Source organism: Opisthocomus hoazin, chromosome Z (genome assembly GCF_030867145.1).
Source record: "Opisthocomus hoazin isolate bOpiHoa1 chromosome Z, bOpiHoa1.hap1, whole genome shotgun sequence".
Taxonomy (NCBI): Eukaryota; Metazoa; Chordata; class Aves; order Opisthocomiformes; family Opisthocomidae; genus Opisthocomus; species Opisthocomus hoazin.
In genome coordinates this window covers 80260269-80275267 of record NC_134454.1, presented here as the reverse complement: position 1 = coordinate 80275267, position 14999 = coordinate 80260269, and the positions used below count along the sequence as shown (strand labels likewise).

General features: G+C 43.7%; 1 protein-coding gene across 1 annotated transcript in view; it reads left to right on the top strand.

The window, feature by feature from the left end:
- Positions 1–14999, top strand: part of DNAI1 (dynein axonemal intermediate chain 1) — a 155927-nt gene that overhangs the window by 69138 nt on the left and 71790 nt on the right. The window contains exon 13 of the mRNA XM_075411270.1: positions 6499–6746. Coding sequence (XP_075267385.1) covers positions 6499–6746 — 248 coding nt within the window. The remainder of the gene's footprint in view (positions 1–6498; positions 6747–14999) is intronic.

Here is a 14999-nt window from a genome sequence, read left to right as displayed (position 1 = left end):
TCTCTGGGGTGAGAAGTGCCCATGCTCACTGAGTTCAGCCCAGTGCAGGTGTTCTCGACAGGAAGGCTCAATTTCCACTGACAAATGTCAGAAGATAAATGCCGGTGGAGTTATCATCTGAGACAGTGTCTCGGAAGGGGTGCTGTCAGGATCTGTGGTGGCCCTGGAGCCAGGCATTGTTTTCATTGGTCCTCTGGATGGAAATATGAACTCAAAGCAGATGAAATGTGTGACTGATGAAAAGGCAGGTGGAGTTGTAAATCATGCTGGGAACAGGGCTGTCATACAGAGTGATTAATCTTGTGGTAAACTGGAATTATTCAAACCAAATGCATTTTAATGCAGCCAGATATATTATTATACCTCCTTAAACAAGGAGGAGTGCTATGTTTTGGAAGGCAGCAAGTCTAAAAAAAAGGAAAAAAAAAAAGGCTTTTGTGGACAAGCAATAAATTTGAGTTCCCAGTGTGATATCTTGGCAAGGAGGGTGAACATGATCCTGGAGTGCAAACAGGGAGTCCTAAGTGGCAGCAGCGATATGATTTAAGCATTAGTGAGACTGATACTGGATTATTATCTTTGGTTCTGTAGCCAACATTTTTCAAAGCATGCAGAAAAAGCTGTATATAGTTCAGTAAAGAGCCTCAAGTTGATTTGAGAGTTGGAGGAGGTGCCCTAAAGGTGGAGAGAGGACAATATCCAGTTGAAATTTGGACTGCAAGTGAGTTTTGTCTGGCCCTAGTCCAAGTCCTAGCCACGTGATCTCCTCCACATATCTGTGGAAAGTTTCTTAATATTCTACTCTTCTCCACATCTGTTGAGCAGCGTCTTTGTCTTTGCAGCTGTGAAGACAGCGCCTTTAACTGGTGTGGCAAAATTCATGTTGGCTCCCAGATTTTTGCTGAGCAGGCCTCTCTATGCAGTGTAGGTGAAAATAAATGCGATTTTTGAGTTCAGGCTGTGAAGGTTATCACAAATATGCTGAAAGGTGACTAGTGTTCAGTTTTAAAGTATCCATATGAAGAGAAACCACCAGATATGAAAGAGGTCCTTCATCCAGTCAGGATACGCATAGTAAGAATTAACAATGGGAAGCCAGACAAGTCAAATAAGGAATTAGGTGCAGCTTTTTAATCACTCAAAGCAATTAAATGTTGAAACAAACAGCAGAATGAAACAGTGGCATCTCTGTCTTTTGAGATCTTCAAATGAAGTATGAGTATAGTAGCCAAAACCAAGTTTCCGGGCTCAAAACAGGATATACCAGTGACATTTCTGAGCTGTGAAATAGAGGAGGCCGGGCTTTCTGGTCTTGAGGTAGGACATAATAAATTCTCAAAATATTTTCTTTTCTGGGAAGGGACTGTTTTGAAGACTCAGTGTTAGTCTTTTCCCAGCTCACAGTGCGGTTCACGGCCAGATCCATAGTCATCAGGGCTTGTATCAACACAGCAGTACACTAGAGTACTTCTGGGCATTTTAGGGAATAGGAACAGTATGGGCATCAGTGATCCCAGTTTAAATTTCTCAGGGATCCTGGAATGGGGCCTCCTTGAGCAGAGCCCTGTGAATTCCAAGTTCTGCTCCCTGTTCTTCCAGCTTGCTGTAGTGTCTTTGGCAGTCCCCTCCACTGGCCTTTCTCATTCCCTTGGCTGTAAAAAGAAGTGCTGCGGATACAGGCTTAAAGTACTCTGACGTGCTATAGAACTTTCAGTTATTATTGTTAGACCTCAAGAGCCTTAGAAAATGCATTCAGCACGTGCCTAAACTGTCTGAGCTTCTTGGAAAGATTTGTTCTTTCCTGATTTTTTGGAACTATTGGCATACAGTTAAGCTTGAAGTGCATCCGTTTCCTTTCTTGCAGCACACCCATTCTGCATTCTGTGACCACAGCAAAGCATGGAGTTGGCAGAGCTATTTAAATAAGCCAGGAGAGAGCCTTGCTGAAGCAGCGCAAGCTCACCCAGCATGTTTCACAGCAGGTTAGATTAGCCTGTGCTCAGTGCCACGGTGCACAGGTTTTGCTCACTGATGGAAAAAAAAAGTATTGAGAATTCATGAATTTGTGACTTGCTCAGTCATCTGTCTGTGCCATGCAGACTGTAGCACAGGCAAATTCTTAGGCTGTGCTCAGGGTTTTGTAGACCTGGACAATAATAATAATTTGCTTGGAGAAATTTGCTGGCCTGCAGATAACCTTTTTTGCCCTCTACACTTTCAATATAGCAAGTATATAGCTGAACCATTTCTTTGGGTACCAGAATTTTTGTCTTTGAAACTGATCTCTTCTCCCCAGAGGAGATTGAGTAACTGTGTAAAGCACAGCCAGCCTCTTTTCTTGGCTTCTTGGAAATACAGGTCTAAAGGAGCAAGCCCCAAGCTCATCAAAGCATGGGCATACCTAGGAAAGGAGAGTAGATGTGCTTTGTGCAGCTGTGATACTCAGAAACAAGCAACTGTGCACAACCATGCTTCTCTGTCTTGCTGCTTTTTTTAGATGGGGGTCTTGCAGGAGAAAGGACAGATTTTAAGCAGCAGTGGTTCCTATTAGCACGGTGATTTCTTGGTCCAAGCCATATCAACATGACAGGTGGCGGACTTGACTTATAGAAAGCTGTGCATCAAAGAATCTAAAATGTAAAGTTGCAGTGTTTTGGGTCTTAAATCCTCCAAAGAGGAGGTAATTTTTCAGTTTATCACACAAGAAATTGTAGCACTGGCTTCTTGTGTAGTAAAAATCACTGACTTGTGGCCATGGAGGGTCCCCACATTGAGATTTACTGTGTGAATGCCAGAATTATCCCAAGTATTGTAGTTTCTAACTTGAAGATACTGTTGTGTTGAGCATACTGGTTCAGCCACTAAGCACTTTGGAGGAAATGGAGGAAAACCATGCATGTCTCATTCCTTTTTGGTGAACCAGAAGGGAAGGATGCAAATAAAAAAAAAAATCTGTCCAGCAAATAAAGTATTTTTATTTGATATTGAACATTTGCTCATTCTTTTAAATTCAGCTAAGGAAAACCATAAATGAAAAATCTGTTAAAACAGACATATAACAAGCATCAGAATGAAAGATTTAGATGCTTTTCACATTTTTGTTTTGCATGAACTATTTGGTGAAACCACAATTTATTCTGTGGTACTTTGCTACTACTAAATCAGTATTTTTCTGACAAGGGTTTGGGATGAATCTGCCCAGCTTTAAAGGCAAATGCAGGTGAATATTCTAGACAGCGGTAATAGTTGGTTTGAAACCTATTTCTGATTGCATGTGATGCTTACAGGCTCAGTTCTCCAGGTTGAGACCAGTAATCATGCTATCTGCATCTTTCATTAGCAAAACTTCTCTTCCCACATACACTTGTTACATGTCAGGGTCTGAAATTTAACCTCCGATCAGGTGAACACTGAGGATCCTCATGACATGCAGCTCTTTCTCATTACAGCAAGAGTCCGCAAACTCTCCTCTTCTTGCTGTGCTGCCTTGTGTCCTCATGTAAGGTAGAAGAACAACCCCTGCTGGCTCTGACTGTCAGAATAACTGTCTGGCATCTCTAGTCTGGCCCTTGTATCTCAGAAAAAAAGCCAGCTTCCACCTTGTGGGTCTGCTTGGGGCAGATACGCTCTGCTCTTCCAGTGCATGGTGGTGCATCCATGCACTGCAGAGCAGCTGTCTCAGATCTGAAGCTGCTGCTCTCACCTCCAGCAGTGGTGCAGCTGTTGTCAGCTCTTGGGTCTGCACCCTCTGCTTTGCTGTGTGCTCTGTGGCCTTCTAATATTGTTTCAGCGAACTACCTGTGTACTGAGAGACTGACTGCACAGAACTTGGGGCATGCCGCAATGCTCTGCTTGTGTTTACTGAAAACCACAAGTGTTTCTTTTGAAAAGACCATGCTTCAAAGCTATACTGCAGATACGCTGCTGTGGGTATGTGCTGTCCCTGCCATTCTGGCACACTGAATATCACTAATGTAACAAGCCCTTTTTAAAAAAATTTATTAAAGAACATATTGGTGTGACACAGTTTAGTACTCCAGGTGCGAATTCACCATTCATTGAAATGGATTTATGTGCTTATGCTCAGAAGATTATTGTTTTACTGGTACTTACGTGCCATGCTTCAGTGTTAATTGTGGATTATTCTCATCATTTTGCCTTTCATCAGAAATAGGCTGTACTTTAGCAATGATGTTATCCAGATTTATCTGCAGTATTCACACATGTGTGGTTTAACCCACATCTGTGGTATTTCATAGCATAAAGGAGGCAATGAGCAGGATTCAGCTCTTGGATTAAGATGGGTTTGACGGTCAGTAGAGGGCTGGCCATTACAGTCAGTGGAGCCTGGAGAGTAGTCAGCAGAACAAATACAGGGATCTTCTTTCAGGCGAGTTTTGTACGCTCAGTGAAGTGGGTTGATTGATATCTACTGATTGTAGCAGGAGCTTAGACTCTGAGTGCACAGCCAGCCAGACACACGTAGACCTGTGTTGGAGTGTCTTAATCTGCAAACTGAATCCCATGTTTCACTCTGCCAGAGCTTCTTCCCAAGACCTTGCTTGTCGCTCGCCAGGCTAATCTCCAGGTGGCTTGCTGAAGCTGCTGAGTTATTTTACCCAATAAAGGCCTGCTCCATCATCTCTAAATGAGGAATGTGGTGGCCTACGGTACTGCCCGATCAGCAGAGAGAGAAACACCTAAAAACCCAGTTCAGAACTGAATCACCCTCTGAAGGGATGTCTCCTCTGCTGTCTGTGCAGGGAGCATGAGAGGCAGCTGTCTGAGGCGCCCCTGCACAGTGCCAACAGAGAGAAAATGAATGTGCACCACAGACTTCTTGGAAATAAGCCGGGCTGGTCAGCACACTCCAGGAGAAATAAGAGCATGAAACAGGTTGAATTCAAAGGCCATCTAACCAATTTGACTTCATAGCCCATTCTGCTATGAGTCACTCCTGGTAGGTCATTTCCACAGCCTTCCCAAGTGGTTTTGCTCATGAGGAGAGGAGGGACTCGTCCTTATCATGGCTGGACCTCAACTTCGTACCAGTTCTATAACATTACTTGGCTATGAACAAAGACAAGTCTGTGAATTCAAAGGACAGGGCAAATCTCCAACGGAGAAAGCAAGTTTTCTTCCTTTTCAGCTAGAATTCTAGGAATAAGTTTCCCCTTCTTCCCAAAAAAATGCTAAAAATATTGTTTGGGTTCAGCTGTGTTTCACGTAATGCCACTATTGCAATCTCACCTTTCTGCAAAATAAGGAAACCATTTCCCCTGCCTGACCCCAATCTACAGAGACACCTGTGAAAATAGAATATTTCCACGATCCAAATACAAAGCAGCAGTAATAGTTTTATTGATGTGTATTTCTTTAGTGGTTCTTCGATGTTCCCTATGTGGCCATGATAAATTTGAGGCAAACAATCTCTGTACCTGCATGCTGATTTGGGATCAGCTTGCTGCCAAGGAGAGTTCTCTGAAGTTAGTGTTATCACTGGGGTACACATTTACCAAGTCCGAGGAAGCACTTTTAAAAGGAGAGGACTGTTCTGGAAATAGGATGTCTGGTGGGTAGCAGCAGCACAGAAAGCAGTAACTTTATTTCCCATGTACTGTGTGCCCAAGGGCATTTGACAGTGAGAAAAAGAGCTTGGGGAGATGGCTAGGATACTCTCAGAGAGAGCATTCTTTTCATAGATTAGGAAAGCTCCTTCTTTGCTTCTGGAGAGCTTATCTACATCAACAGCTTTTCTTCCCCTTTAAAAGAATTTGGAAAGTGTTTTTTAGGTGAGCAAAAAACCTGAGAATTGCAGAGACAGTCAGGACATGATTAATAAAAAAACCACAAAAGAAAGATTGTCCTATTGAGAATAGGGAGAGCTAATTTCAGGCAGTGCGAAGTAAAGGTGAAAGTAAATAGAAAAGAAAATGAAAAGTCTGTGCCAAGCAAGAAGGAGATGTTGGACATAAGCAGAAAATAAAACTGTAGTGACTTGTGCATTGTACAGTTATGTGTAATGGCAGTGGATATGATGATTTACAGATACTTCAATGAAATGCTTTTCTTCGAAGAAGCAATGGAGGCTGTAATATAAAATATTGCCAATATAGAAATTGAAATGCTTCTATCCTTGGTTCAGCCTGCATGTCTGCAATGTTAGTGAAATCCTAGTGCAAAGAAAGAAGTGTCCACAAGATTCTTTTTCCTCCACACTTTTCCTCCAAGGCTTTTCAAGTCTCTCTCCTAGAAGAAAATTGCCAATACAGTAGTTTTTCTGCACAAGCACATTGTCCCCTTGTCGTGAGAATGGCATATCAATGGAGGAAAGGATGTCTAGGTGTAGTCACGCCAACATGACCATTTGGTCCTGTGACTGATGTCCTTCCTACCTGACTTTGCATTCAGGTTGGTGAGTGCTGTCAGATTGTGTGTCTCTACTAATAGTAGAGGATTTTGGAAACTGATTTAACAGTAAAGTTCCTCCTTGTTTAGATGACTTCATGAAGCAGGGCCAGGGCATGCTCGTGCTCTACACTATGAAGAACCCCTCCTTCCCAGAGTATGTCTTCAGCAGTGAAAGTGGCGTCATGTGCCTGGACTTCCATAATGACCACCCTTACCTCGTGGCAGTGGGCTTCTATGACGGCAATGTGGCCATCTACCACCTGAAGAAGGCAACCTCCCAACCCAGCTACAAGAGTAGTGCTAAGTCAGGAAAGCACACAGAGCCAGTGTGGCAGGTAAGGGTGCTTTTCCTTTCCTCTACTTGGGCTTTTAGTTGGGCTGGGTTTGGGCACAGCAGAAAAAGTGCCGTATTGGGAAAGGTGTGGGTTTAATACATGTGTTGGTGATGGATTAATAAGTTGTATTTCAGGCTAACTTTGAAATATGCGGAGAGGCAAAGAAATTGCATGAATCCTTCGTCCTCAACAGAGACTAAACATGTCAGCAGAAGTTTGCTGTAATTATTTCCCCTTAGTTTTCATTATTATAAATGACTTCTCTTTGGGGAGGAACTGATCTCCTCTGTATATACGAGCATGCAATGCTATTTATGTTCCAAATACAAGATCACAGGGCAGCAAGTGATAAGCATTGTGTAAAACACATACATCAGCCCTAAAAGCTCTGTATTGGGCACAGTAAACCCAGGGACAGCTGCCTGTGGAATTGGCTGCTGCTGGGATTCAAGACACACTAGTGAATTAATAATTGTGGTGTGCAGGTAGTGCTCTTACAGTAATGCCACTCTGGCATCTGTCACAAAGAGTCACCAGATGGACAATATTGTGAAGGACTGGGGTAAATATGTTGCTACATCCAGCTAATTTTATAGTTACATCTACAGTGTAATATGAGTTAAGACTGGAGTACTGGAAGGTATATGCACTTCTGATCTCATTTATAGCAGTAAAAGTGTGGCAGCACATATTTCATGGTCTGTATGAGCCCGTTGAGGTGCAGGAGTGTGTATTTGGTTTGCTAGCCTGGGCTACAGGTGTTGCTGGTGTTCACTATTGTTGTCACCTAGTTTAGGCTGCCTAATGCAGTCATACCGCTAGGTACACTGTCAGTGTTCCTTGTACTTTGGCACATGCCATGCATGGATTCTCCCCCAGCCATGGCTCCTTGTTGTTGCATCTTCTAATAAAAGTCCAAGAAATCAAAGGATCCTGATGGGACTGCAGATGAATGTGAAAAATGCCAAGAGCACCACTGGTGCTTGCTATAAACAAAGAGGTTATGCAAATGTAACATTTCAGAGAAGATCAGAATTTTATATTTGCTGCTTTTCTGTCCAAAGCTCTTCCTCTAGCAAACATTTTTTGCTCTTCTTACAGGTTAACATGGTACTCCAGCCATGGGCTGTTATCATAATACAGTGTGTCAGGTACTCACACACACACACACACACACACACACACACACACAAACGCAGAGAACGCCAAGGTCCTTCCATTGCCATTTAAGCTTCCACTAAAAAAGCCTGGCAAAATCAGAAGTGCTATGTGCAGCTTCTCATGGCCTTGCTGTGGCATGCTGCAGGAGGTCAACGATTGTTTGAACGCTACTGACACCAGAATCACGGGTCATTTGTACCCCAGATGGTGTTGGGAAGGACAGAGTATGCTTAAGGGGTGTTATTAGTGGCCTCACCCTACACACCAGAAGCAGTATGTTCAGCAGTAGAAGCAGTCTGTATTGGGTTTTTAGAGGTAGGTTTATGTGTGCCACTTGGCAGCAATGTGGTTCAGAGGTGAAAAAAGACATTAGGAACTCTAAGGAGAGAGCTCTGAAAAGGTGAGAAACTTCCTCATGGATATGGACAGATGTAGGTATTAGTAGCCTCTAGGTCCTGTCTGCTAATTTTATTTCCAAAGGTTTAGTGCTGAGAATCATTATTCTTGGCTTTCTTCTGCAATAAAGTACCAATATTTTTAGTAAACTCTACAGTTTTTTACTTCCTACAAAACTAGTAAGCAAGGGTAGTAATAAAGTGAGTGCACAGCAATCAGGAGAACAGCTTGTACCTCTGCTGGGAAGATCTGAACTGTAGACATTTGTCAATATCAGCCAAAAGGTTTAGGAAACGTCTTCTCTCCTTTTAATGGGAGGAGAAGGGACATGAAGGACTATCTATTAGGTTGAGACACTGGATTGTTATTCCTTATTTAGCACTAAATGGTTCTAGAAAGTGATGCCTTTTTTCTCATATTTAGTTCAAAGATGCCCTATTCTCCTCCGGCAACACCCCAGCTAGTAAGAAGCCTGGTCTTTGTCAGACCATACTGTGTAGTCCTCACTTTCGTAGAGGCTGCAAGTCCATGACTTTGAAGACCAATTAGAAAAGTAAAAAAGTTCTTCCAAACAATTAGGAGTCTTTGTTCTCTGGACTGCCTGGCTCCTTCCTTTTGAAACAATACAGCCTTTCACAATGGAAACAAAATGGGGAGTTTGTGAAGCAGTCTGACAGCTCTTTGCTTGTGCCATTTCATCTTCAGTGACTTAGTAATATCTCAGTAAGTTTGCATAAAACATAGCTGATGTAACATAGCCCATTATTAAGAGCAAAATAGAATAATATAGATTTTCTAATTCTGTTACCTAGGAATGAATTTGTCTGCCTGATACTGCTCCTCGTATTTTTAGAGCGTGGCAATGGCTGCTTATAGATTTGGCAATTGTCTTCCATGTATTAAGTGCTAACTGCATTGTAAATAATGGAAAATTCTGGCTTGCTTTAAATTACACATATCTAATTCCTTACTACCAATTGATTAAGATCCAAATACAGAAAGGAATAAACACATACGTAGACATATGAATGTATATGCATGCGTATACTCATACACCATGGAAACCTTAGGTCTTACAGGAACATAGAACTAGAAATGGTCTCCCAGGTCAGTGAATTCAGGCCTCTGTCTTTGGCTGCAAACACCAGCTTCAAAGGAGTCAGTTCCTGGAAAACTGTGCCAAATCTGTCATTTTCTGCTGGGCAATGCCTATGTGGGATTAAGAGAAACCCCACTTTTATCAAAATAATGGTCCAAATAGTCAGCAAAATCCTCACACTCCCATCATCTCCAGCACTGAGTACTCCTAGAAAGCAAGTCCCTGGACAGGGTAGCTGTTTGAACCAATGGCTCAGTCCCAGGGCTTGGCTCTGGGTGTTGATGAGATTGGCCAAAGTGGGACAACCTGGCTAGACTTTGGCACCCAGAGCCCACGAGAGCAGTCTCCTCTGGGGATTAGTGACACCCTGCTGGGAAGGGGGTCTCAGCATAGAGCCTCTCCCTTTGACAGCCTTTGAGCTTTGTTCTCACTTTCACCCTGGTTTTTTAAAAATATGATTAGGGTATTTACCACTGAGAAGAGTGCTTTTTTCCTTACCTTTCATCACTGCTAATATACTAAATATTTTAGATTTGAAGCATTTGGAAGCTGGACCACTTCAGAAACAAGGACTGATAACTGAAACTATCTGCTGTGTCAATGTTTATTTCTGCTGTTCAGTCTCCCTCCTAAAACACATCTTATTCAACAGATTTGTTTTCACTATGTGCTTCTAGTTCACTTTCACATCAAACCAAAAGGATGTTTCCCTGCTTGCTGCTGGGACTAGTACAGAACCAATACTGCTGCAGAAGGTTGGAATTTTATTTTTTTTACTTGCTCATCATCAGAATTACTGACTAAATTCCCACTGCAGAGTGTTGACCCTAAGATCTGCAAAAGGAACTTTTATTTTTGTTGTGCTTAGAGCAAATATCAGCTGTGGCAGGCTTGCCCATGTGCACAGCATGGTTTGGAATGGCTATGGAGAGATCACTGGTTAAAAAAGCATGTTGGTTCATTGTTAATTTGCTGAAGCTGATCTGGCCTCCCTGAGGAGCTGACACCATGGAGCTTCAGATGGCATCCTGAACGAATTCTTTTCTGCCTTATATTCGTGTATGGGAGGAAAAAGGGCTGGCCACTGCTTGCTAATTCTTCACCAAATGCTGTTCAGGTTAAATGCAATACTCATGGTTAGGACAAAAAGGACAAAGCAGGACTGTAGTAGTCTGCTGGCTGCCAAAGGAAACTAGAGGGAGTGTCAGCTTGCAGAATAGTTTCACAGTAGAATCTGTGGAAGACCCACCTAAATATAAACCAGATAAAACACATCTGAGACTTACTTGTTGGAGTGTGCCCAATAACTGTGTGATCCCTTCTCCATCTCTACTTTTTATGTTCTAATCTGAGTCCTCATATAAGTCTACAGTGAATCTTAGCAGTTCATGAAGCCACCCCAGACTCACTGAGGTCTTGTTTTGCTGGTGGAAGTAAATGAGTTCAGTTACAGAATCCCTTTAAAGTCAGCATGACCTGCTATTCTCTACCCCACTCCATGCTGCTGGGTACAGCTCCACAAAAAAAGGCCTTTCCAGGAAGCTGATTGTATTTGCTGCACTTAGGAGAAGAAAATGTGTTTTGTTCATAATCCGCTGTCACCCCAGCACATTGTTTCATTTCTGATGACGGGCAGTCTCCTAAATCTGTCATCTACAGTCAGACAAACAGCTTTTGCAGCTTGCATTGCCTCTGAGATGTTACTGCTTCCCATAATATTTTGTTGCTTTGGCTTCAGGCAAACAAAGAGTTTGATGCAAAGGAAATAAAAGAAAAAGAAAAGACAGAAGGTTGCTATCAAGGTCAGAATAAAGATCAGCTGTCTCAGAACAGGCTCAAAGCCCCTCCTGTTACCTTCACTGCTGAGGAGCACAAAATAAGTGTTTGCTGGGGGTAGTTCAGTGATAAAACATCATTCAACTCTGTGAGGATACTGTTAGGGGATAACTCGAGAGGGGAAACAGAAATTTAGAGAAGAAAGGAGAGCAACAGAGACCTGAAACCAAAGAGCCTGGACCGAAGATAGGGAGAAGGAGCATCAGGTTGCGAGCTGGCAAGTGGGAGAATGTAGCCTGAGGGGATAACAGAGCAGAAACCTGATGGTGAGGATCATTCAGCAGAAAACCCCTAGGGTATCACAAGCAAACTGCATCTTTCATACTGGGTCAGTGCAATGTCTGCACGGAGAACCTTCCTCTTGAGCTCCATCTTTCTCCTACTTTCTTCTTGCTACCAACACTGCCTTGCACACCTGGCCCGGTGCAAAAAACACAAAAAGCTTAATTAACCTATGATGTCCCAGGAGTAAAGGAGACCACTGTTTCCTCACCAGAGAGGTCACTTCAGTCATTCGGTGCATGCACAGAAATACAGAGGAGTGGGAAGAGCATCCATGGGCCAGCCAGGGTGCATTTGGGGTCCAGAGACCTAAATCTGTCAGAGGCTTCCTTGCTGGAGCCGTCCTTAGCTGCAGTCCTGCTCCCTTCACTGAACTCGGTGTCCAGTAACAGGCTGTTGCAGCAGCAGCTGTGCCGGTCTGTTGAGGACCTGACACTGTGCTCCTCGCTGCAGCACCAGGAGGCATTTAGGGGCCGACAAACATCTGTCATGTGTTTGCTCCCTTTTCCTCTCCTGCAAGGAAGTGTGGGCAGAAAAGGGCTGTGCTTGGGAAGTGTGGCCATATGCTTGCTGTAGAAAACAGGCTCAAGATCAGCAGCTTTCTGGTTGTCCTTAGTTGCTGGGAGAGCGCACTGCAGTCATAGTCCTGCTGGAGGAAATCCTGTTTCCCACACAGTCAAGTTTCACTGATTTTTGGAAAGGCTCTGCTGAGCCGCAGAGGTTTATCTGAAAGCTTTGGGGTCATTTAGACATGGTGGAGGTGGTGGAAAGTGCAAGACATTGCTGTGGCAGAAATGCTGGATAAAATCTTTTGCAGCATGTTTGTATCTTGTTTAAAACCTTTTGGACACTTTTTGAGCCACTTCAAGGTTAGGCAAGGTAAGTATCCATGTGCGTCTTCCTAAGTATCTCTGACAGTAATGAACAAAATCCCTGATCTTTTAACTTCAATGTTGTATTTTTTTGAGATGATATCAAACTGTACCTTCTGGAGATTCAGTTTCTGTAGCTGGTTATTTTTAAATTGTGTCTTGGGTATGGATTCTTGTGGGTTAGAAAGTATCTTGCAAAACATCCCTTGCAGATCATGTAATGTTTGTCTGAAAGGGAGCTTTTTCTGCTTTGATGCTGCTTTTCCCTCTGTACTTCATACAGATGCTGAACTTACTTTCTGCCTTCTGCTCTCACTACTGCTTGCTAAATAGATTCTCCTCTAGTGCTGATTTGTTCTTCTCCCTGCTCTTCCTTTTACTTAAGATCCAAACCATCTTACTGTGGGTTTTCAGGTTGTTTATTTCTTTTCTGGTGTCTGCAAGCAAAGTATTTTTCTTTGCCTGGTAGTTGTACTGGTGCTAGTTTGTGGTTCAGTTATAAAATTCAAGAGTCTCTGAAGACCTTGTGATGTTGAAGAATATTAGCCTGAGGTTTAAAAGGGCAGAGAAGTTGTAATGCATTAGTTTGGTTGCTTGGATCTTTGAATCCTGTTTTACTGCTTTATAGCAGTCACAAAAGTTAACTAAATATTTAATAGGAATTAGGAAACTGTGTTGGATCTTAGTAAAAAACATGTATTTCTTTGCTGGCCTATGAAATGTGACTGCCAGATCCTCAAAATAGGTGTAGAAAGTGTGCGGAGCAGATGAGTCTTAACAGCACTGATGCAGCCTGTGAAACAACAGAGTGCTTCTCTGAAGAGGATAAAATAGAGATAAGACAGTGATAAGGGCAGAGCTAGAGGCAAGCTGGGCAGGGACAGTGCAAGCAATGTCACACAGGTGTATAGCAAGATGTGGGGAGCTGGGCCTGGCCACAGCTCCCACCCTTCTCCCACCCCTGGTGCCACCGTGAGCTGCCACAGATCGGTGTGGTACTGGGGACCCTCAGCACCCGGCTGGCCCTGGGGCCGGCTCTCACTGTCCCTGCTGCAAGCCCGCCCGATCGTGTGATGATGAGAACCTTCTGTCAGGCACATTACAGGTGCTGTCTGTGATTTAGCAGCATCAGACAGCTTGGGGATTTGGATGCAAGCCTGCCTGCCGTGTGTGTCTGCCTTCCCTGCGCACGGAGGGGAAAACTTCATATTTTGTCTGTAAATTGGAAATCTTGCTCAATGAGCACAGTCAGAATTGAAACGAAGAGCTGTGAATTGCAGTTGGTTAAATAATACCCCTGAGCTTTTCTGGCCTCTGGCACCCATCGCTCGGCTGCATGCTGTGTCTGACATGGGAGCGTGGCCACTGACGGGACAATCAGGTGAGAGCCTGGTTCCTTGCCCCTTGACTGTTAATGTACCAGCCCAATAAATACAGCAGGAAGTGCTGTGAGGGGAACCAGCAAGCAGGTTCCTGGTGAAACGCTGTACAAAGCAGAGCATCCGAATCCCAGCAGAAAGAAAACGAACTGAAAGTATGGCCAGCCATTTCTGGTGCTATTTATAACTGAGCTCTGCTTCCTCCTGATAAATGTGAGTCTCTGAAGCATGAGTGATGCACAAGCCCCAGGCTGAGCCTTTGCCCAGCATCAGTCGCTTTCCCATGGCCGTGCTCTCTCATCAGCTCGGTGCTGAGTCCCTCCCAGTGTCACCGAACATGCTCTTTGATAGGAGAGGTTTTGCTACCCTTTTTCTGCACCCCAAATTTGTGCGTGATGTGTGAACACACTGATGTGGTGGGCCTGATTCTTTTGCTCCTGTCTGCTGATCTTGTGCCCTAGAGTTCACTGGTGCCCAAGAGATGGTGCCGGGGCCTGTGAGTCCCAGGAAGATGCTGTCAAAGTGGAGGGCACTTGATCTTGCTGTGTGAGAGAAGTGATTTTCAGAAGAGGAATGTTTATGAGGTTAAATGTGATGTGGGAGTTTATTTTACAGTGTGTCCTCATTGCTGGTGAACACATCTAACTGTTTTCCCTCAGCTATCAGGAAGCTTTCAAGGACTTTGGAGGAGAAGACTCTTGGAATGCTTGTAGTAAAGCTTGCAAGTAGCCGTATGCTGCTAGAATGAGAGAAGGCCTTTGTAAATTTTTTAGATGGGAATTTTGTGCTATTGCCTGTAGCAGGAGCAACCATCTTCTACTGGATAAGCCTGGTATTTGCTGGTGCCCGTGAATAAACCCATCAGCCAGCCTTATGCCCATGATGCAGGTGACGGATGGCCTGCAGTCGAGGACTGCTCTGGGAGCACCCAGGCATTGCTATGCTCTGTCTTCTGTTTCATGGTGTTTTGAGATGCATTTGGTTATCACGGCAGCAGACTAAAGAGTTCCTCCTCCTGCATTCTTGCCTGGTGAGATATGGTTCTGCCAAGGTAACTGCCTTGGATGCTGCCTAACTTCTTTGTAGATGAAGCAGCTGCCTTTGTTTCAGTACCTATCTACTGTTACCAAGCCTGTCAGCCCTCCTGACCCTGCTAAACGGCAAGTTTATTATCAGGAAAGCTGCATTACACAAAAAGACAGCAAATGAGGAGACATCTGAGTAAATC